This window comes from Hemitrygon akajei, chromosome 20, assembly GCF_048418815.1.
Source record: "Hemitrygon akajei chromosome 20, sHemAka1.3, whole genome shotgun sequence".
Taxonomy (NCBI): Eukaryota; Metazoa; Chordata; class Chondrichthyes; order Myliobatiformes; family Dasyatidae; genus Hemitrygon; species Hemitrygon akajei.
Window position 1 is genome coordinate 18,436,127 of NC_133143.1, and position 24,956 is coordinate 18,461,082.

General features: G+C 39.2%; 1 protein-coding gene across 2 annotated transcripts in view; it reads left to right on the forward strand.

Moving 5' to 3' along the window:
* Positions 1-24,956, forward strand: part of LOC140713618 (dysbindin-like) — a 232,272-nt gene that overhangs the window by 24,863 nt on the left and 182,453 nt on the right. For both annotated transcript variants that reach the window (XM_073023950.1, XM_073023951.1), the window contains exon 4: positions 21,157-21,217. In XM_073023950.1, coding sequence (XP_072880051.1) covers positions 21,157-21,217 — 61 coding nt within the window. The remainder of the gene's footprint in view (positions 1-21,156; positions 21,218-24,956) is intronic.

Genomic DNA, 24,956 nt, shown 5'->3' on the forward strand with positions numbered 1-24,956 from the left:
GAGGGTATCAGGCAGGAAATTGGAGACTTAAATTGGATTCAGATGTTCTCAGGGAAAAGTATGAAAGAAATGTGGCAAATATTCAGGGGATATTTGTGTGGAGTTCTGTGCAGGTACGTTCCAATGAGACAGGGAAGTTATAGTAGGGTACAGGAACCATGGTGTACAAAGGCTGTAATAAATCTAGTCAAGAAGAAGAGAAAAGCTTACAAAAGGTTCGGAGAGCTAGGTAATGTTAGAGATCTAGAAAATTATAAGGCTAATAGGAAAGAGCTTAAGAAAGAAATTAGGAAAGCTAGAAGGGGCCATGAGAAGGTCTTGGCAGGCAGAATTAAGGAAAACCCCAAGGCATTCTACAAGTATGTGAAGAGTAAGAGGATAACAGGACCTATCAAGTGTGACAGTGGGAAAGTGCGTATGGAACCGGAGGAAATAGCAGAGGTACTTAATGAATACTTTACTTCAGTATTCACTATGGAAAAGGATCTTGGTGATAGTAATGATTACTTTCAGCAGACTGAAAAGCTTGAGCATCTAGATATTAAGAAAGAGGATGTGCTGGAGCTTTTGGAAAGGATTAAGTTCGATAAGTTGCCGGGACTGGACAAAATGTACCCCAGGCTACTATGGGAGGCGAGGGAGGAGCTTACTAAGCCTCAGGCGATGATCATTGCATTATCAATGGGGACGGGAAAGGTTCGGAGGATTGGAGGGTTGCAGATGGTGTGCAAGAAAGGGAGTAGAGATAGCCCAGGAAATTATAGACCAGTGAGTCTTACCTCAGTGGTTGGTAAGTTGATGGAGAAGATCCTGAGGGGCAGGATTTATTTACATTTGGAGAGGTATAATATGATTAGGAGTAGTCAGCATGGCTTTGTCAAGGGCAGTTCATGCCTTACGAGCCTGATTGAATTTTTTGAGGATGTGACTAAACACATTGATGAAGGAAAGCAGTAGATGTAGTGTGTATGGATTTCAGCAAGGCATGTGATAAGGTACCCCATGCAAGGCTTATTGAGAGAGTAAGGAGGCATGGGATCCAAGGGGACATTGCTTTGTGGATCCAGAACTGGCTTGCTCACAGAAGGCAAAGAGTGGTTGTAAGAGTAAGAGTATTCTGCATGGAGGTTGGTCACCAGTGGGGTGCCTCAGGGATCTGTTCTGGGACCCTTACTCTGTGATTTTTATAAATGACCTGGATGAGGAAGTGGAGGGATGGGTTAGTAAGTTTGCTGATGATGCAAAGGTTGGAGGTGTTGTGGATAGTGTTGTGGCTGTCAGAGGTTACTGCAGGACATTGACAGGATGTGAAACGGGGCTGAGAAGTGGTAGATAAAGTTCAACCCAGATAAGTGTGAAGTGGTTCATTTTGGTAGGTCAAATATGATGGCAGAATATAGTATTAATAGTAAGACTGTTAGGAGTGTGGAGGATCAGAGGGATCTTGGGGTCCGAGTCCATAGGACGCTCAAAGTAGCTGCAGATGTTGACTCTGGTTAAGAAGGTGTATGGTGTATTGGCCTTCACCAATTGTGGAATCGAATTTAGGAGCCAAGAAGTAATGTTGCAGCTATATAGGACCCTGGTGAGACCCCACTTGGAGTACTGTGCTCAGTTCTGGTCGCCTCACTGCAGGAAGGATGTGGAAGCCATAGAAAGGTGCAGAGGAGATTTACAAGGATGTTGCCTGGATTGGGGAGCATACCTTACGAGAATAGCTTGCGTGAACTCGGCTTTTTCTCCTTGGAGTGAAGGAGGATGAGAGGTGACCTGATAGAGATATATAAGATGATGAGAGGCATTGATTGTGTGGATTGTCAAAGGCTTTTTTCCCAGGGCTGAAATGGTTGCCACAAGAGGACACAGGTTTAAGGTGCTGGGGAGTAGGTACAGAGGAGATGTTAGGGGTAAGTTTTTTACTCGGAGAGTGGTGAGTGTGTGGAATGGGCTGCCAGCAACGGTGGTGGAGATGGATGCAATCGGGTGTTTTAAGAGACTTTTAGATAGGTACATGGAGCTTAGTAAAATAGAGGGCAATGGGTAAGCCTAGTATTTTCTAAGGTAGGGACATGTTTGGCACAACTTTGTGGGCCAAAGGGCCTGTATTGTGCTGTAGGGTTTCTGTGTTTCTAAACAGCCTTGTGATGCATCTGTACTGATGGTGATTGTGGATTTGATATTGTTGCCAATCTGAAAACTGGGATCTGCAAGTGAGGAAATCGAGAAACCAGTTGCGCAAGGATGTATCAAAGCCTAGCTCTTGGAGTTTTCTGATTAATTTTAAGGGGGTGATAGGGTTGAATGTATGTAGTCTTAGTAGCATAAGTTTTTCCTCAAGTCTCACAAATCTTCATGAGATTTTCTTCTCTTATCAAGTTGTGGAATATGTGTAACCATTTTAATCTTTGGAATGAGGGGCAGCAGGATATAATTTATAGCAGAAAGTCTTCATTATTTGGTAGATCAAATCCAGGAGATTATTTGTCTGAAATTCTTATGCTTTTTATTTTGGCTGTCTTGCATTGGAGCATGTGTTCTAAATGCACTGACATTATTAGCTCATACAGTGGTTTATACCCTGCATTCACAGTTTGGTCACTGATAGCAGGAATAAAATACTGGGCTTATAATCAACCCATTTTGTAAATAAATAGTGAATTCTGCTTGAAAATTGGATCATTTACATATTGAAAAATTGGGATGGTAAATAGCACCAGAGTAAATTACTTATATTCATGGGCCTGAAAGTAGAGTTATTTTGGTGAGTCACTGACTCCTTGGTGAGGGAACTTCAGAACGTTTGAAGCAAAGGAGGACATTTGGCTCTTGAGTCTGTACGTGCTCTGAGAACACTCAGCTATTGCAACTTCCCTGTCTTTTCCCAATAGTCCTGCAGCTTCTCTGCTTTCTGGCACTTAATCAGCTCCCTTTTGCACTTAACAATGTAATGTGTCTCCACTAGTAACCTGGGGATTGCATTCCAAACTCTAAATACTTGAATTGTAAAAATGTTCCCCTTGTATTACTTTAGATTCCTTTGGAAATCAACTTTGTTCTGTCCTCTAGTTCTCACAAACATTGAAGAAAGAAAACATTGCTTTCTTGTCTGGGAAGAACCATTGCTATAAGAGCTTTGAGGAAAAATGCAGAAGTGGATTTTATACAAATTGTTTTGCCTGCAATGGGGATAATTTAAATACAGTGTATCCCTGTGCTACAACAGTTTGGGTATGGAAATTTGTCCTTAAGTTGCTAATAAAAAATTTTGAGAGATGGGATAGAAGTTCAGTTTTAAGAAATCTGTGAGAAATAAATAAATACAAGATGCAAAAGAAGCATCAAATTTTGCCACAAGCAGGAGAAAATCTGCAGATGCTGGAATTCCAAGCAGCACACACAAAATGCTGGAGGGACTCAGCAAGCCATGCAGCATCTATGGGGGGGAGGGGGGAAGTACAGTTGACGTTTTGAGCTGAAACCCTTCGGCAGGACTGGAGAAAAAAAGTTGAATAGGTTTGAAAGGTGGGGGGAGGGGAGAGAGAAACATCAGGCGATAGGTGAAACTTGGAGGGGGAGGGATGAAGCAAAGAGCTAGGAAGTTGATTGATAAAAGAGGCAGAAGGACATAGAACAAAGAAGTGGGGGGAGGTAGTAGCACCAGAAGGAGGTGGGCAGGGTCAAGTCTTGCCAGTCTCCCTTCAGGGTTGATCGGAATTCGGAAGCCGGGTCCCAATAATTACCATTCCAAGATAGTTCCAAGATAGTTGTGAAAGTCAATAGGTTTATGAAAGTTGTGAAAGTCAATAGGTTTATGAAAGTTGTGAAAGTCAATAGGTTTATGAAAGATATTCTAGCTCCACAGTTGGAGACAGAGAGATCAAGAGGGTAAAGAGAGGTGTCAGTAATTATTCTGGCTTCTTCCTCTTTCCTTTTCAGTCCCAGTGAAGAATCTTGGCCAGAAATGTCAACTATTGATTCCTTTCCATTGATGCTGCTCAATCTGAGTTCCTCCAACATTTTGTGTATTTTGCTATACCTATCCCATTCATGTTTAATGTATGAAAGGCTTCAATTGAAGCATTTTCTGATGAATGGTTTGAAGGATCTGTGGGCTAACATTACAATGATGTAAAGTGTAAATGATGTAATAAAATGAATTATTAGCAGCCATTTAGTTTATGGTAGTGTATTTTCTTTTGTTCCAAGAGCGGTGTTTCAGAGTAGAAGAAAATAGGTCATATGAGTAATAACTAGAAAATAAGTGAAGTGGTTCATGTTGAATGTAATACCTTAGATGAAGGAGGTGGTGTAAATGAACTGTGAAATTGAACCAATCTGCAGTCTTCGGACTAAATCGCTGATTTCAAATTCGTTTTGATCAGATTGTTTTTTTCCAGAAGAGATTCAAGTTGCTGTAAAGCTGATGCATACCCACAGTGCTAGAGGTATCATTAACCAGTTACATTTCTAGGCAAACTTCGCACTTCACTGAAAATTCCATTGATTGGTAATGGTTAATTTAAATTGGTTAATTTACCAAAATCATCAGCAGCAAAATCCATAGTCTAATTTTTTCCAGTGTTTTTGTTTGTAAGACCAACAGTCGTGGTGGCATCAAATCTATGGCTTGTAGCTGATTACCAAAGACGTTTATTCATGCTTGTAGCAGAACACAGCTCCAGTGGGTAGCCAGACACCACAAGCTATAACATTGAGCAGTGTGACTAAGTATGCATGCTGGTGGATTAATCGTTTATTACTTTAGATTTGCCCTTCTTTAGTAGGAAGAAAAACACTACATTAAGGGAAATTTGAGGTTTGGTTAATTGTGGAGTTTTTACACAGCAATCTACATACCAAAGTAACTGTAGGAAAAATAAAAGATTGCTGGAAATACTCAGCAGGCCTTGTTGCATTTGTGTGAAGAAACAGTCAGCATTTCAGATCAGCAGTTCTTTCATCACCTGAAGCAGTGACTCTTTCTCATTCCACAGATGTGACCTGACTTACTGAGAGTTCCCAGCTTTTTCTTGTCAGATTTCCATCAGTGATTTTTTTCTATTTTCACTTACTAACTGAAAAACCAATACCAGTATTGTGAGCAGTTCATTTCCAGATATGAAATTGAGTATGTGCTTTTGTCATTCAAGTTGGATTGCAGTGGATTTTTTACAGCACAAGAAATAATGGAAACCTTGTTTTTTCTGAATGTAAATTGAGGTGCATAAAATTGAGTAGATAGGGTAGAAGGACAGACTTTATTTTACCCAGAGTAGCTGTGTCTGAAACTAAAGGATACTGCTTGAAAGAAAAAGAGGTAAGAAATTTACTATGTCATAGGCAACACAGTAACGTAGCAGTTAGCGCAATCGCTTTACAGTGCCAGTGATTACCAATCATTTGCAAATGCTGTCATTAAATACTTCAAGATGCAAGCTGCTGCTATTTTATTTCCAGTACATTGATAAAATTTAGCCAAATTTGGCCAGCTGAGACTTTTAAAAGTAGAGGAGGTGGAGTATACTTTATGATTAACGCATTGTGGGGCACAGACATGGCAGTTCTATCACAGTCCTCACCTGACCTGGAGCATCTAGCAATCAAGTGTCACCCACTTAATCTGTTAAAAGAGTTTTCTGCCATCATCCTGGTAACAGAGTACATTCCACCTCAGGCCAACATCAGGCAGATATGAGAAGAGTGAGCACTGTGATCAGCAATCATGAAACAGTACACCCTAATGCCTTCACTGTTGTGGTAGGGGTTTCAACCAGGTTAGCTTAAAGTAGTCTCTGAACAACTATAACCAACATATCAAGAGGACCCAACATACCTGGCCACTGTTATACCACCATCAAGAATGATTACCCCACGCCTGTAGTTTGGAATGTCTGATCACATGGCTGGACTTCAATTCCTGGCGTAAAAACAGAGACTGAAGACCACAACACATGTGATGACGACTAAGAAGTTATGTCCAGGGGAGGTGGAAGAGTGCTTATAGGACTGCTTTGGGTTGGTGGACTGATTGTGGAGGCAGATGTTGGTAAGACCTCAGACAAAGTTAGGAATTAAAAGTTTGAGCATGGTGTGACTGTTGTCCTAAGCTGTGTATATTTCAATGCAAGAATTATTGTAGGAAAGGCCGACGAAGTGCTGAAGATGAGGTAGCTGCTGGTTTACAAACAGAAGCAATGTGTAGTGAGGAGAGGCTGTTGATGGGGCAAAACTGTAGTCAACAGGATGAGTTGCAACGCAGAAGATGGACAGAATTGAAAAGAGTGAATACAGTACTGAAGCTGTTATATTTGAATGTACGCAGTATATGAAATAAGATAGATGAACTTGTTGCTCAGTTGCAGATTGGCAGATATGGCGCAGTAGCCATCACTGAATCAAAGCTGAAAGAAGATTGTAAGACCATAAGATATAGGAGCAGAAGTCTGCTCTGCCATTCAATCATGGGCTGATCCAATTCTTCCAATCATCCCCACTCCCCTGCCTTCTCTCCACCCCTTTGATGCCCTGGCTAATCAAGAAGATATCTATCTCTGTCTTAAATGCACCCAATGATGTGGCCTCCACAGCCGCTCATGGCAACAAATTCCATAGATTTACCACCCTCTGACTAAAGTAATTTCTTCGCATCTCTGTTCTAAATAGATGTCCTTCAATCCTGATTATAGCTAGGAGCTTAATGTCCAAGAATACACATGGTATCAAAAGGACTGGCAGGAAGGCAGAAGGTGCTCAGCTGGTGGGGGAAAAAAAATGAAATCAAATCATTAGAAAGAAGTGACATAGGGTCAGAAGGTGTTGAACCATTGTGAAAAGAGCTAAGGAACTGCAAGGGTAAAAAGACCCCGATGGGAGTTTTATGCAGACTCCCAAAGTCAATCAAGATTTGATTAGCTCAGCAGAAAGCAGCTGATTGGGCAATCGAGGTCAGGTGACCAAGCAGTTTGAAAAGCTCAAACAAATAAATAGAGGGTTACCTCAAGCGGAGCGGCCTGTGGAAAGCGGCCAGTGAGTGAGTGGGCCAGTGAAGGAGTGGACATTTGAGGCTTTGACGAGAAGAGGCGGAGGACAAGTTTGTTCCCAGTTAGTCTTTACAATGCATCCTGAGACGGTGATCTCCTGTGAGATGTGGCAGTCTTGCAGGAACTCCCCTCTCCCGCAGAGTCACATCTGCCAGAAGTGCTTGCGGTTGGGTGATCTGGAAGACCGTGTGAGGAATCTGGAGCAGCAGCTGGATGACCTTCGACTCGTAAGGGAGAATGAGGCAGTCATAGATGTGAGCTACAGGGAGGTAGTCACACCTAGGCTGCCGGAACCAGGTGGTTGGGTGACAGTCCGAGGGGGGGGGAAGCGAAGGAGAGTAGACAGGTAGTGCAGAGCACCCCTGTAGCCATTCCCCTTAATAATAAGTTTACTGTCCTGGATGCTGTTGGTGAGGATGACCGACCAGGTGTGAGCCACGGTGGCAGGGCCTCTGGCACTGAGTCTGACCCTGTGGTGCAGAAGGATGGGACAGAGAAGAGGAGAGCTGTCGTCATTGGAGACTCTGTAGTCAGGGGAGCAGACAGGAGATTTTGTGGACGTGAGAAGGAAACCCGCATGGTCTGTTGCCTCCCAGGTGCCAGGATCCAGGATGTCTCTGACCGGGTGCATGACATCCTAGTACGAGAGGGAAAGCAATCAGAAGTCGTGATATGTGTTGGGACCAACAACATAGGCAGGAAGAGGGATGAGGTCCTGAAGTGTGAGTTTCGGGAACTAGGCAGAAGGCTGAGAACAGGACCTCGAGGGTTGCGTTCTCCGGATTGCTGCCAGTACTACATGATAGTGATGGTAAGAATTGGAGGAGATGGCAGTTGAATGCGTGGCTGAGGAGTTGGTGCAGGGGGCAGGGTTTTAGATTTTTGGACCATTGGGATCTCTTCTGGGGAAGGTGGGACCTGTACAGATTGGATGGGTTGCACCTGAACTCGAGGGGGAGCAATATCCTTGCTGGTAGGTTTGCTAGCATGGTTCGGGAGGGTTTAAACTAATTTGCAAGGGGGATGGGACACGGAGTGATAGAGCAGTGAAAGAAGTGCATGGAGTAAAGCCAGATCTAACATATAGAGAGGTTTTGAGGAAAGAGCAGCAGAGTAAAGGGTATAAAGGTAGTAAGGTAGAAGGGCTAAAGTGTGTGTACATCAATGCAAGAAGCATCAGGAACAAAGGTGATGAACTGAGAGCTTGGATACATACATGGAATTATGATGAAGTGGCCATTACGGAGACTTGGCTGGCACCAGGGCAGGGATGGATTCTCAATATTCCTGGATCTCAGTGCTTTAAAAGGGATAGAGAGGGGGGGAAAGGGGAGGAGGACTGGCATTACTGGTCAGGGATACTAATACAGCTGCAGAAAGGGTGGGTAATGTAGCAGGATCCTCTTTTGAGTCAGTATGGGTAGAAGTCAGGAACAGGAAGGGAGTAGTTACTCTACTGCGGGTATTCTATAGGCCCCCCGGTAGCAGCAGAGATAACAAGGAGCAGATTGGGAGGCAGATTTTGGAAAGGTGCAAAAATAACAGGGTTGTTATCATGGGTGACTTTAACTTCCCTAATATTGATTGGCACTTGATTAGTTCCAAGGGTTTAGATGGGACAGAGTTTGTTAAATGTGTCCAGGATGGATTCCTGTCACAGCATGTTGACAGACCGACTAGGGGGAATGCCATACTAGATCTAGTATTAGGTAATGAACCGGGTCAGGTCACAGATCTGTCAGTGAGTGAGCATCTGGGGGACAGTGATCACCGCTCCCTGACCTTTAGCATTATCATGGAAAAGGATAGAATCAGAGAGGACAGGAAATTTTTTAATTGAGGAAGGGCAAATTATGAGGCTATAAGGCTAGAACCTGCGGGTGTGAACGGGGATGATGTTTTTGCAGGGAAATGTACTATGGACATGTGGTCGATGTTTAAGGATCTCTTGCAGGATGTTAGGGATAAATTTGTCCCGGTGAGGAAGATAAAGAATGATAGGGTGAAGGAACCATGGGTGACAAGTGAAGTGGAAAATCTAGTCAGGTGGAAGATGACAACATACATGAGGTTTAGGAAGCAAGGATCAGATGGGTCTATTGAGGAATATAGGGTAGCAAAGGAGCTTAAGAAGGGGCTGAGAAGAGCAAGAAGGGGGCATGAGAAGGCCTTGACGAGTAGGGTAAAGGAAAACCCCAAGGCATTCTTCAATTATGTGAAGAACAAAAGGATGACAGGAGTGAAGGTAGTACTGATTAGAGATAAAAGTGGGAAGATGTGCCTGGAGACTGTGGAAGTGAGCGAGGTCCTTAATGAATACTTCTCTTCAGTATTTACCACTGAGAAGGAACTTGATGACGGTGAGGACAATATGAGTGAGGTTGATGTTCTGGAGCATGTTGATGTTAAGGGAGAGGAGGTGTTGGAGTTGTTGAAATACATTAGGACAGATAAGTCTCAGGGGCCTGATGGAATATTCCCCAGGCTGCTTCACGAGGCAAGGGAAGAGATTGCTGAACCTCTGGCTAGGATCTTTATGTCCTCGTTGTCCATGGGAATAGTACCGGAGGATTAGAGGGAGGTGAATGTTGTCCCCTTGTTCAAAAAAGGTAGTAGGGATAGTCCAGGTAATTATAGACCAGTGAGCCTCACGTCTGTGGTGGGAAAGCTGTTGGAAAAGATTCTTAGAGATAGGATCTATGGGCATTTAGAGAATCATGGTCATATCGGCCAGTCAGCATGGCTTTGTGATGGGCAGATCGTGCCTAACAAGCCTGATAGAATTCTTTGAGGAGGTGACCAGGCATATAGATGAGGGTAGTGCAGTGGATGTGATCTACATGGATTTTAGTAAGGCATTTGACAAGGTTCCACACGGTAGGCTTATTCAGAAAGTCAGAAGGCATGGGATCCAGGGAAGTTTGGCCAGGTGGATTCAGAATTGGCTTGCCTGCAGAAGGCAGAGGGCTGTGGTGGAGGGAGTACATTCAGATTGGAGTGTTGTGACTAGTGGTATCCCACAAGGATCTGTTCTGGGACCTCTACTTTTTGTGATTTTTTTATTAACGACCTGGATGTGGGAGTAGAAGGGTAGGTTGGCAAATTTGCAGATGACACAAAGGTTGGTGATGTTGTAGATAGTATAGAGGATTGTCAAAGATTGCAGAGAGACGTTGATAGGATGCAGAAGTAGGCTGAGAAGTGGCAGATGGAGTTCAACCCGGAGAAGTGTGAGGTGGTACACTTTGGAAGGACAAACTCCAAGGCAGAGTACAAAGTAAATGGCAGGATACTTGATAGTGTGGAGGAGCAGAGGGATCTGGGAGTTCATGTCCACAGATCCCTGAAAGTTGCCTCACAGGTAGGTAGGGTAGTTAAGAAAGCGTATGAGGTGTTAGCTTTCATAAGTTGAGGGATAGAGTTTAAGAGAGGTGATGTAATGATGCAGCTCTATAAAACTCTAGTTAGGCCACACTTGGAGTACTGTGTCCAGTTCTGGTCGCCTCACTATAGGAAGGATGTGGAAGCACTGGAAAGGGTACAGAAGAGATTTACCAGGATGCTGCCTGGTTTTGAGAGTATGGATTATGATCAGAGATTAAGGGAGCTAGGGCTTCACTCTTTGGAGAGGAGGAGGATGAGAGGAGACATGATAGAGGTGTACAAGATATTAAGAAGAATAGACAGAGTGGACAACCAGTGCCTCTTCCTCAGGGCACCACTGCTCAGTACAAGAGGACATGGCTTTAAGGTAAGGGGAGGGAAGTTCAAGGGGGATATTAGAGGAAGGTTTTTCTCTCAGAGAGTGGTTGGTGTGTGGAATGCACTGCCTGAGTCAGTGGTGGAGGCAGATACACTAGTGAAATTTAAGAGACTACTAGACAGGTATATGGAGGAATTTAAGGTGGGGGGTTATATGGGAGGCAGGGTTTGAGAGTCGGCACAACAATGTGGGCCGAAGGGCCTGTAATGTGCTGTACTATTCTATGTTCAAACAGTAGTAAGGATGTGGTCTACAAATTACAATGGGAGATAGAAAATGCATGGCAGAAGTTGAATGTTGTAATAGTCATGGGGGATTTCAATATGTAGGTAGATTGGAAAAATCAGGTTGGTGCTCGATTCCAGGAGGGAGAACTTCTAGACAGCCTATGAGTTGGCTTTTTAGAGTAGCTCGTGGTTGAGCCCACTAGGGGAATCATCTATTCTGGATTGAGTGTTGAGCAATGAACCAGAATTAATTAGAGAGCTTAAGGTAAAAGAACCCTTAGGAGCAAGAGATCATAATATGATCAAATTCACCCTGAAATTTGAGGAGAAGCTAAGGCAGATGTGTCTGTATTATAGTGGAGTAAAGGGAATTGCAGAGGCATGAGGGAGGAGTTGGCCAGAATTGATTGGAAAAGAACACTGACAGAGATGGAATTTCTGGAAACAATTTGGAAGGCACAAGATATGTACATCCTAAAGAGGAAGAAGTATTCTAAAGGCAAGATGACACAACCATGGCTTACTAGGAAAACATAAAAGCTAAAGAGAGGGCATATAATAGAGCAAAAATTAGTTGGCTTTTAAAAGTCAACAGAGGGCAGCTAAAAAAGATACTAAGAAGGTAAAGATGGAATACAAAAGTAAGCTAGCCAATAAAATTAAAGAGGTTATCTAAAGCTTCTTCAGATATATAAAGTGTAAAAGAGAGGAAAGAGTGGATATCAGTCCACTGGAAAATGATACTGAAGAAGTAGTAATGGGGGACAAGGAAATGGCAAATTAACCTAGTAAGTATTTTGCATCAATCTTCACTGCAGAAGACACTAGCAGTATGGTGGAAGTTCCAGGTGTGAGGGGTCATGAAGTATGTGAAATTACCATTACTAGAGAGATGGTTCTTGGGAAACTGAAAGGTCTGAAGATAGGCAAGTCACCTGGACCAGATGGTGCATGCCCCAGGGTTCTGAAAAAGGTGGCTGAAGAGATTGTGGAGACTTTAGTAATGACCTTTCAAGAATCACTCGATTCTGCAATAGTTCAAGAAGACTGGAAAATTGCAAATGTTGCTCCACTTTTCAGGAAGGAAGAGAGGCAGAAGTAAGGAAACTGTAGGCCAGTTAGTCTGACCTCAGTGTTTGGGAAGATGTTGGAGTCGATATTAAGGATTAGGTTTCAGGGTACTTGGAGACGCATGATAAAATAGACCATGGTCAGTATGGTTTCCTCAAGGGAAAATCTTGCCTTACAAATCTGCTAGAATTCTTTGAAGAAATAACAAGCGGGGTGGACAGGAGAATCAGTTGATGTTGTATACTTGGATTTTCAGAAGGCCTTTGACAAGGTGCTATACATGAGGCTGCTTAACAAGCTACAAGCCTATGGGCAGACAGACTAAGAACATGGACAAAGAAATGGCAGATGGAATACTTTCTCAGGAAGTGTATGGTCATACACTTTGGTAGAAGAAATGAAAAGGTTGACTCTTCTCTAAATGGAGAGAAAATTCATAAAACTAAGGTGCAAAGGGTGTTGGGAGTCTTTGTGCAGAATTCGCTAAAGGTTAATTTGCAGGTTGAGTCTGGTGAGGAAGGAAAATGCAATGTTAGCATTCATTTCAAGAGGACTAGAATTTAAAAGCAAGGATGTAAATGTTGAGACTTTATAAAAGCACTAGTGAGGCCTTACTTGGATTATTGTGAGCTGTTGTGGGTCCTTTATTTTAAAAAGGATGTGCTGAAACTGGAGATGGTTCAAAGCAGGTTCAAAAATATGATTCCAGAATTGAACAGCTTGTCGTATGAAGCGGTCAGCAGGAGACGCTCATGGAGTGAGCACTGTTTCAGATTCGCTCCATAACCTTTACTTTTTTTAACCTATGATCACCCTTATTTAACTTATTTTTACCTACACCAAAAGATTCTTGCTACTTTTTTGGACTTATCTTTAAGAGTTTATTGTGAATTTTTGAAGAAATGGCTCTTAGATCTAAAGGGCGAGAAACTGGGAAAAATCCTAACGGAAACGGAAAAAAGCAGATTGATCCTAAACGTACTGAATTGACTTAGGAAATGTTATTGGAGGTCTTAAATGAAAAATTTGAAGAACAATGACTAATTTTTAAACAAGATATAAAGGCTTTTCAAGATTATATGGATAAGACGGATTCAGTAGTTAACCAGCAGCAAGTTCTAATCGCAACTCTGCAAGAAGACGCTCGGAAGCGAGATTTGATAATTGAAAAACTGGAGCAGAACTTACTTTCGGCGATTAAACAAGTGGAAACACTTAAAGCCAAGAGTGTCGACTTTGAGAATCGGTCCAGAAGACAGAACCTACGCATACTTGGTCTCCCGGAAGGTATTGAACAAGGAGACCCTTCGAAGTACTTTGCTCAACTTTTAAAGGATGCGTTCCCTTCTGTATTTCCAGACAGTCCTCCGTTACTCGATCGCGCTCACAGAATTATGCGTCGATCAACAAGTGCTTCAGCTAAACCACCGGTTGTAATTGTCCGATTTCACTAGGTGCATGTTAAAGAGCAACTTATTCGTGTGGCTCGGCATGCAGGGATGGTCAAATTTCAAGATCACAACTTCTGTTTAGTAGAAGATTTTAGTCCAGAAGTAATGAAGGCAAGGCTTCTTTTTAAACCTCGGATGTCTGAATGTTATGAGAAAAATCTAAAACCTGCGCTCTTATACCCTGCGAAGCTCAGAATATCACCTCCGAATGCTCCACGGCAGGTCTTTTTTTCTACATCTGAAGCGAGAAGATTTCTGAATGAGAACTTCCCTACTGCTACGGATTCTCATTCCTAATAAATGAGTGATTTTGATCGTGCAAGATGGTTTTTATTTCCAAAACCAGATTTTGTTTTTGGCTATTGGTGTAGGTTTACTTTATATTTTATACTCTAGTTCAGGGGTGTCAAACTCATTTTAGGTCACGGGCCGGATTGAGCAAAATGCAGCTTCATGCGGGCCGGATCAGTCGGACGTGTGCGATCGCAGCTTTCATTGCCTCCGTTTTTTCAGCCTGCTCTCATGTGTCTCAGTCTCTGCTATAACTACAAAGTGTTTCACTTTACAAATTCCGTTTCTTATGAAGAAGACTGCCGAGCAAGACTGCCGAATAAACACTAAAAACCCTGAAAACCTGGTACCTGAATAAACTCAGCATTAGCCATATCATACGCCATAGGCGCTTCGAATACTGGGGCCAGCTTTAATAGTAATTAGATATTATCTCGCGGGCCAAAGATAATTCCACCGCGGGCCGGATTTGGCCCGCGGGCCTTGAGTTTGACATATATGCTCTAGTTAAAGTTTTTTTTTGACTTACTAATCTTGTTATTTTACTTACTTCAACCACTGTACTTTATCTTTGGTTATTATTGTTAATCCTTTGAAGGTGAATTTTTTTTACTAAGATGGCGGTTTCTTCTCTAAAATATTTTTGTTTTTTTTTGATTTCGCCATTTTTTTATCTCTCGTCTTCTTCCTATAATGCATCTCTTATCACAGTTTAAATTTTTTTTGGTGTTTGGGTTTTTAACCCGATTTATAAGTTACTAGTGATTATATTTTTGTTTTTTTTACGATTAATTATATTAAGAAGTTTGGTTTTAGTATAGTGATTATTATTTCTTTAGAGTTTGGGTGAATCTTTTTTTTTATCCTTTATATACGGAGTTGTCTTCTGCTGATATGGGGGTAGAGTTAGTTTCATTTTTCCTTTTTCCCAGCCTATCCCTGGCTGGGATGGTCTTTTTTCTTCTTGGGTGGGGGATGGGAGGTCTTTTTCTAAATCTTATGGTTCTTGTACTAGTTTTTTTTAGTTTTTTCATTTGGGCTGATTTTAAACTACAAAAATGTCGTCACTTCCGGGTCCGCCCCTTATTTTTGTTCCTCTTCCGGGTGCATGAGTTCATAATTTGGTTAACCCTTTATATACCAAAGGGTTGATTTCAGAAATATGGCTCAGACTATTAATTTTGTCTCTTGGAATACTAATGATTTAAACCATCTGATTAAACGGAAAAAGATTTTCAAAGTATTCCAAAGACTTAATGCTCATATTATTTTTGTACAAGAAACTCATGTGAGGAAAGAGGACAATTATCGCTTTTTTAGGTTTTGGAGGGATCAACAGTATCATTCGAATTTGAATGCCAAAGTAAAGGGAGTTTCAATTTTTATTGACTCCTCTATTGCATTTGTCCAACATGATATCTTTTCGGATCCGAATGGTAGATTTCTGTTAATTACTGGCTTACTTTTTAACAAAAAGGTTGCTGTAGTTAATGTTTATGCTCCAAATGTGGATTGTCCCGATTTTTTTTGTCCTTATTTACTTCTTTACCTAATCTAAATGAATATAAGTTAATAATGGGTGGTGACTTTAATTGTTGTTTAAATCCTTTGATGGACAAATCTATATCTACTCAGACTTTACCTAATAAGTCGGCCACTTGTATTAACTCTTTTTTTGACTGATAATGGAATTTTTGATATTTGGAGATTTCGGCATTCTAAGGACAAAGAGTTTTCATTTTTCTCACATGTTTATCATTCCTACTGGAGAATTGATTATTTTTTATTGACTCTTGTTTTATTCCATCGGTAATTGGTTGTAATTATGATATTATAGCCATCTCTGACCATGCTCCATTAAAACTTTCTATTAAATTTATGGATACAGCTTCTAGTGCTAGACAATGGCAATTTGATTCTACCTTATTGCAAGATCCGGATTTTATTAAATTTATGAAGGAACAGATCGATTTCTTCTTTTCAACTAATTCCACGGGTGATATTTCTTGCAGAACACTTTGGGACACTTTTAAAGCATATATACGTGGACAGATTATCTCCTATTCTGTTGGTCTGAGAAAACGCATTAAGATGGAAACTCTTTTATTGGTTGATAAAATTAAAGAGATTGACAAGAAATATTCGATTACTCCTAGTAAGGAGCTTTACAAACAAAGGGTTGAACTTCAAACGGAACGTAGTTTATTACTTACATCTTCGATTGAAAATCAATTAATGAAAACCAGATCGGATTTTTATATACATAGTGATAAATCGGGTAAACTGTTAGCTAGTCAATTGAAGAATGCTTTGGTTAAACGTCAAATTACAAAGATCCGTCAGCAGAATGGGGATCTGACAGTTAACCATGATGAGATAAATAAATCATTTCAAGATTTTTATACCTCCCTGTATCATTCCGAATTCCCTAATGATCGTAATACCATGTGTGATTTTCTTGGGAAATTGAATTTTCCAAAATTATCATCAGATGATCTTTCAATATTAGAAATTCCTATTACGGATGCAGAAATTAAAGGGGTTATTTCCTCTATGATTCTGGGAAAGCACCAGGTCCAGATGGGTATACAGTAGAATTTTTAAAATGTTTTTCCGCTACTCTTTCTTCTTGGTTATGCAGGGTTTTTGAAGAAGCAATTAGATTGGGCAATCTTCTACAATCTTTTTATAGAGCTTCCATTTCTTTAATACTGAAGAAAGATAAAGACCCTACTGACTGTGCATCCTATAGACCAATATCTTTATTGAATGTAGATTCCAAGATCTTTTCCAAGTTACTGGCATCCAGGCTGGAGAAGGTATTACCCCAAATTATTTCGGAAGATCAAACCGGTTTTATTAAAAATCACTATTCTTTTTTCAATGTTAGGAGATTATTGAATATTGTTTATACTCCTTCACATAGCACTTCAGAATGTGTTATTTCATTAGATGCGGAGGAAGCATTTGATAGAGTTGAATGGCCATACTTATTTTATGTGCTTGAGAAGTTTAATTTTAGTCCAACATTTATTTCCTGGATTAAACTGATATATCATACTCCAGTAGCCTCGGTGCTTACTAACAATCTAAGATCTCCCTTTTTTTGTTTATTTCGGGGTACTAGACAAGGCTGTCCTCTTAGTCCATTATTATTTGATATTGCTTTAGAACCCTTGGCAATTGCTGTCAGAGAATCACAGAACATTTTTGGCATTAATCATGGGACAGATATACATAAGCTATCATTATATGCAGATGATTTATTATTATTTATTTCTGATCCTGAGAAATCCATTCCTGCAGTTTTATCATTGTTGGTTCAATTTAGTGATTTTTCTGGGTATAAATTAAATCTTAATAAGAGTGAATTGTTTCCTTTAAATAGACAGGTTCCAATTTATGGAAATTTACCTTTTAAATTAGTTAATGACTCTTTTATTTACTTAGGGATTAAAATCACAAAAAACTATAAAGACTTATTTAAGGTTAATTTTTTACCCTTAATTGATCAAATTAAATGTTTGTTTACTAAATGGTCACCACTATCTTTATCTCTGATAGGTCGGATTAATGCTATTAAGATGGTTATTTTACCCAAGTTTTTATATATATTTCAAGCGGTACCAATTTTTATTCCGAAATTTTTTTTTGCTAATGTTGATTCAAAAATTTCCTCATATATATGGCAGAATAAAAATCCTAGGTTAGGTAAAATATATTTACAGAAGGCAAAGAAGGAAGGTGGATTGGCATTGCCTAATTTTAGATTTTATTATTGGGCAGTTAATATCCGATATTTGATATGTTGGTTAAAGGATTGGGATATATCTTCTAGCCCTCATTGGGTGAACTTGGAAATTAAATCTGTACAAGGATTTGCATTGGGTTCTATTTTAGGGACTTCTCTTCCCTTTGCTCTTTCTAAATTGCCGAAACGAATTGACAACCCGATAGTTAAACATACTTTACGTATATGGTTTCAATTTCGGAAATTTTTTGGGTTGACTCAGTTTGTTTTAAATATTCCTATTGTATCCAATTGCTTTTTTTTAATCCTTCTATTATAGACCAAGCTTATTCAGCTTGGAAGACTAAAGGATTATTACGATTTTCCGATTTATTTTTGGATAATTGTTTTATGTCTTTTGAGCAATTATCTAATAAATATAATTTGCCTAGATTTCATTTTTTTAGATATTTACAGATTAGGAATTTCTTAAATACTGTACTTCCTACTTTTCCAAATTTTGTGTCTTCAGGTATTTTGGAGAATTTGTTTGAACTAAATCCTTTTCAGAAAGGGCTAATATCAAAACTTTACAATATAATTATGAAGATACGTTCAGAGCCCTTTTATAAGACTGAAAATGATTGGGAAAGATTATCCCTATTGAGAATTGGGATAAAATTCTTCAATTAGTTAATACATCATCTATATGTGCTAAACACTCATTAATACAGTTTAAAGTTGTGCACAGGGCTCATATGTCCAAGGATAAATTGGCTCGTTTTTATTCCTATATAAATCCTATTTGTGACAGATGTCATTCTGAGATAGCGTCTTTAACTCGTATGTTTTGGTCGTGTCCGCTTTTGAAAAAATATTGGAAAGATATTTTTGATATTATTTCTGTGGTATTGAACATTGATTTACAACCTCATCCTATTACTGCAATTTTTGGTTTACCAATGATGGACTCACTCCATTTATCCTCTTCCGCTTGTCGAATGATTGCATTTCTTACATTAATGGCTAGAAGATCTATTTTGTTGAATTGGAAAGAAATTAATCCTCCTACCATATTTCATTGGTTTTCTCAAACTATGTTATGTTTAAATTTAGAAAAAATTAGAAGTGTTGTATTTGATACTTCTATTAAATTTGAAAAGATATGGAGACCATTTATTCAATATTTTCATATGATGTAATATGACCCTGTTCCAAGCCTATTTGTTTTTCCAGTTTTGATTGTATATATGTTGAGAGGATCGGAGTTGACAACACTGATGATTTTCTATTGTTGTGAGATATTATAAACAGCCCTTTTTTTCTATTTTTTCTTTTTCTCTTTTTCCTTTTTTTGTTTTTTTTCTCTATTAGTTATTAGATTATTAGATTAGTTTTTTTGCATAATTTTTTATTCTTTTTTCTGTTTTTTTAAAAATATATATATTATGATATACCTAGGTTTGACTTGTTTATTTGTATATTGTATCGTTCATGATTTGGGAATACTCATTTATACTGTAATCATTGCGTATGTATTCATGTTTAGTTGGAAAGTGTATGTTTGTAATCACATTATCTATGTATCATTTTATTTTGTTGATATTAATAACAATAATAAAAATATTGAAAAAGAAAAGCTTGTCGTATGAAGAGCGCTTGATAGCTCTGAGTCTGTATTCACTGGAATTCAGAAGAATGAGGGGTGACCTAATTGAAACCTATTGAATGGTGAAAGGCCTTGATAAAGTGAATGTGGAGATGTTTTCTATGGTGGGAGAGTCTAAGACCAGAGGACAGCCTCAGAATAGAGGGGCATCCTCTTAGAACAGAGATGCGGAGGAATTTCTTTAGCCAGAGAGCAGTGAATCTGTGGGATTCTTAACCACAGGCAGCTGTGGAGGCCAAGTATTAAGGATCCTTGATTGGTCAGGGCATGACGGGATTATGGGAAGAAGGCAGGAGATTGGGACTGAGGAAAATTGGATCAGCCATGATGAAATGACAGAGCAGACTTGATGGGAAAATGGCTTAATTCAGCTCCTATATCTTATGGTCTTATGGATTACTGCCTCCTAAAGGTTCTTTTACCCTTCTTAATCAAATCTGGTTCATTGCACAGCACCAAATCTTGAATTGCCTTTCTCCTAGTGGGCTCGACCAGAAGCTGTTCTAAAAAGCCGTTGACATTCTACTAATGCCTTCTCTTGGGATCTAGCACACACGTGACTTTCCCAATCTTCCTACACATTGAAATCTCTGCCACCCCCTCCCCCCCATGATCATTGTAACATTGTCCTTTTTATATGCCTTTCTTTCTTTCTTTCTTGTTGTAATTTGTACCCCACATCCTGGCTACATCCCAGGTCTGTATATCGCTCCTGTCATATTTTTTTATCCATGAAATTTCTTAACAAGGATTTCCCAAGGAATCCACAAAGATTCTATATCTTCTGATCCTGATCAGATTTTATTTTTAACAAAAAGCCACTCAATCCCCTCTGCTCACCCGTCTATCCTTTCTATACGATGTGTATCCTTGGATGTTAAACTCCCAAATCTGATCTTCTTTCAGCCACAGCTCTGTATGGCCTACACTGTCATACCACTCAGTTTCTAACTCTGCTACAAGATCATCTACCTTACTTTGCATACAGTGTGCATTCAAATATAACACTTTCAGTCCTGTGTTCACTACCATTCTTTTCAATTTTGTGGTTGGCGGACTGCATTGTCTTTGTACTTAATACCATAGTGCTGAAATGAGCAATCTGCCGTGAGCTCTATGATTTTCCAGAGGACCTAAAAATGTTTCCGTGTCATCCTTTAGGACCCCTTAGAAGGAAAAAACATAACATCCTTACTAGTTTGTAGGATTCTGTGGCCCATGACCCCTCAAAATGAATTAGCTGCTTAAAGGAAAATGCTGAGTACTTCAAATCTTGACAACTGAGGTAGCACAATGTCCCCAAAGAATCAGCCTGTTCTCATTAGCACCATCTGCCCAATCTGTGGTAGGTTCTGCAGATCCTGCTTAGAAACCCTTGGACCCCTTAGAATCCATGAGCTGGGCTGGAAGTGAGTCATCCTCGACCATGAAAATAAAATCGATGAAGCAGTTGTGGTGCGGTAGATTGATATGATTCTATGTTATATCTGGATGTTCTCTTGCCGAGCTGCCGTTCACACTGGACCTCAGTAGGTAGCAGTAATAGCAAATAACTACCAGAGTTTCAAGGGCAGCTTTGTTATTTGCTCTGCTGTTTAGAATTTTTTGAGGTAATATCATTTATCTCCACTGTTTTCCCTTGGTACCTTTTTCCCAGTTCTTGTTGAGTTTTCTGTGTCTTAATTATTTGAACTTTATTTTCAATTTTCAAGCTCATGTCTTTCAACATTACCTATAAAGTCTTTCTAAAACACTTTATATTGCTGTTCTGCTTTTACTGATTTTAAAAGAACAGTGTTTTTAAAGTTTGCATTTGATTGAAAATCGACTTGAGCATACTGGCGATAAGGATGAAAGTAGCTGACATTTCAAACAATGCAGGCACATCTTCATTTTTCTGTTTCTTTTTCAAAGGTATGAGAATACGTGGGCAGCCCTTCATAAACGAGCTGAGGACTGTGCTAAAGCTGGAGAGGTATGATATCCAAGTATTCATTAACAATGCATTTATCCCCTGCTAAATGATCGGATAATTTTCCCCAACTATTGAATATCTCATAAATAATAATTCTGGGATCCAGTGTTTATAATTTCAACAAGAGACTTTACAGTAGTACATGACTATCTGTGATTCCTTTTATCTTAGAACTATGTAGCTCTATACTTGTTATTGCTGCCTCACTGAGCAACCAACTACAAAATAATAATTTTACAAGTCAGCCATTGATTGCTTTGGTTAATTGAATGCAATTTTCTTTGCAGCATCATTGCAGTGCATGGTAGTCTTAGTGTTGTTCAGCACCAAGACAGTTCCCTTGGGTTTCCGTGTGTATGCTGACCATCATGCCTATCTATACTCATCCACTGGATTGCATTAATCCCACTGTCCTGTCTATTCACTACCTGCCCAGATGTATCTTAAAAATTTCTTCCTTCACCACCTCCTCTGACATCTCATTTCTGAGATTGGCTACTCTAGATCCCATTTTGTTAGAAGTGCCTTCCCATTTCCTTAATCACATTAACAGAAGCAGGAATGTTGCATTGCCACATAAGATAATGTCCCCTCAGCTCTTGAGGACAAGATTAACATCTTGCAGCCTCTTATTGCAGAAGGTTAATAGCACCAGAATCAATTTTGGCTGAGGTGTGGAGATAATGTTTTGATAGTTTGAAGCAACGATCTCATTCTTAATTCCTTAAAGGAACCACCAATGTTGAAATAATTTTATTCTGTTAGGACATCTCATGGGAAATATAGTCTAATCCATGTTGAAAATAAGGGAAACATCTGTTTGACTGCATTTAATTGGCAACTGATAGAGTACATGATCTCTGAGTGATCGCTTCATTCCTTGATTGCTAGACTAAATAGCATTTTCGTGTGTAGATAAGGGGTCTTAATGTCTTGACCCAGAATTAACAGCATTTTGCTGTTACACAGAAAGATCGCAATATTTTGAATTGCAATAATTGGGGAGTTGTCAGAATGGAGGAGGTAACAAAGGTAGAGACAATCCCATAAGGATTTGAACACTGAATTTTAAATTGTGTTCATAAAGGTTATAACATCGGATCAGTCAAAAGTAATAGTATATTGTTTAATAGTGAATAATTGTTTAAAGTTGAATAATTCAAAATTCCATTTTTATTGCATGATTAATAATTAGCTCTAATTAGGTCAGTTAAGAATGTTATGTTTGGATGACAGTTACTTAAACTTTAATAAATATTACTGTGCAATCAACAGTACTATTAAATATAATTAATTAAATTTAAGCTGTTGTAGTTGGGATTCATTTTATTTGTAAACTTTTCAGCCAATGTTCTACCCCAATGCTAAAAGTGAAATTATAGTCTGTAAACTTGGGCATAAATCAGGTGTTAAGATAAGGTTGATAATGAAGGTGCAATTATAATATTAAACTTAAATTTAGGGAATGTTATATTGAATTGTAGAAATGCCAACATAGAGAGCTTAATAAGGAAGAAGTATGTGTCAGGGGACATCTGAGGTTTAGCTACAGTGATGTAAAGAAGTACATGGTAATAAGTTTTAGGAACAAAAGTGGAAAATTGAAAATACATAGTAAAATGTGGTTGCAAGTATTACAGAGCAAAACTTCCAATATTCTTCTGGATTTTATAAACAAAAAAGCAAAGAATATATAAATTTAAATGAGGCAATGGCACACCTATGGTTCATTTAGTCTTTCTAGTAACCACGCGGGTTGCCAGCGACAGTGGTGGAGGCAGATATGATGGGGTCTTTTAAGAGACTGTTGGACAGGTGCATGGAGATCAAAAAAATAGAGGGCTATGGGTAACCCTAGGTAAGTTCTAAGGTAAGGACATGTTCGGCACAGCTTAGTGGGCCGAAAGGCCTATATTGTACTGTAGGTTTTCTATGTTTCTAAATAACATTTTAATTAAAAATTTAGTATCTATTATTGAACAGGAAGAATATGGAAGAGATTTAAAAATTAAAAGTTCAAAGTAAAATTTATTATCAGAGTACATACATATCACTGCATACAACCCTAAGATTCTTTTTCTGCGGGTATACTTAGTAAATCTAAAGAACAGTAACTGTAAACTGTGCAAATGCAGATAATAAATAGCAATAAGTAATGAGCATGAAATAACAAGGTAAGAGTCCTTAAATGAGTGTTGCTATCCACTTTTGTTCAAGGGCCTGATCATTAAGGGGTAGTAACTGTTATTTTTAAAAATGAGTTGTTAAATCTAGACATCTCATGAAATCTCTGGACACAGCCAACATTTATATCTCAAATACAGTCAGCCCTCCTTATCCGCAGATTCCGCATGCGCGACTTCAACCAACCGTGAGTCGCGAAAACCCGGAAGTGCTCTTCCAGCACTTGTTGTTCAAGCATGTACAGACTTTTTTTTCTTGTCATTATTCCCTAAACAATGCAGTATAACAACCATTTTACATAGCATTTACATTGTATTAGGTATTATAAGTAATCTAGAGATTATTTAAAGTATACGGGAGGATGTGCGTGGATTATCGTGCATCGGGATCGAAAAAAATCAGAAGTTCTCTTAGTAAGTTGGAACAGGTACATCCGGTATTATTTAGCGTCAGTCATACACTTGTCTTGGTATATAGTATATATTTTACCTTTCTATGCATATAAAACACTTAAGAACATATGTTTCAGCGCCGGGCTCGGGAACAGAAGTTCTCAGGACTCGGGACAGATCGCTCCCTAGTGTGCTGTCTACCATGCCGAGTTGATGTGGAGGATCAAAAATTCAAAACCCCAAAACCCAGTAATTAAACCACTGCGTTGCTTAGTAATAATTGTAACTTTCATCGGGGCAGATCCTTTCTCACTTTATCCTTTAAAATTGTTCCGATCATTGACCGACGTGGCCTAACGCTTTTTCAATGACCGATGGCGTTTCACCTCATTCGAATCGCTTTATTATTTCCACTTTTTTTCCAATCATGATCGTGATTATTTTCGTGAACAGAAACACTGCGCATTCAGAGCTCTGGTGCTGGGTCCTAATGTCCACCGCACTGAGACAGGTTAAATAAGGTCTGGAGTTCCGCTGGGTCCCAAGGTCCACTGGATTGAGACAGGTTGAATAAGGGATTTGAGTATCCGCGAATTTTGGTATCCGCGAGGGGTCACGGAACCAATCCCCCATGGATAAGGAGGACCGACTGTAATATGGAAAACTGACAACCATATATTTTGACAAAGTATTTCAGAGGAAACTTACAAGGCACCCATTATATTCCCCAATTTATGGCATGGATTATGTTATAAATTGAGTGCTTTAGGGGACCAAAGGTTATAAAATATACTCACTAAGTATGTTCTATTCTTTTTAACCAAGTAATTTCAAGTAAAAAATTACACTGTGTAATGCAGAAAAACGTTCTTCATTTTTTAAAATTAAGAATTGCTAAATTTTATAAATTGACTTTGCTTTAGGTTATAAAAGTCACATTTAATTGCAGTGCAATTCTTGGAAGGAAGTTTTTCAAAAAGTACAATACTGTAGTTTTTCTGATTTTTTTTATTTATTTTAGATTTCCAGTGTCTGCTGTGTTTTGATTTTCAAATGCTGTCACTTTCCCTTACCCTGCGCATGTGACTTCTTGTTCTGATTTGTTGTATTGAGATGATTAATAAAGTGACTACTCCATCTAGTGGTTGTTTTATATCCTTAAT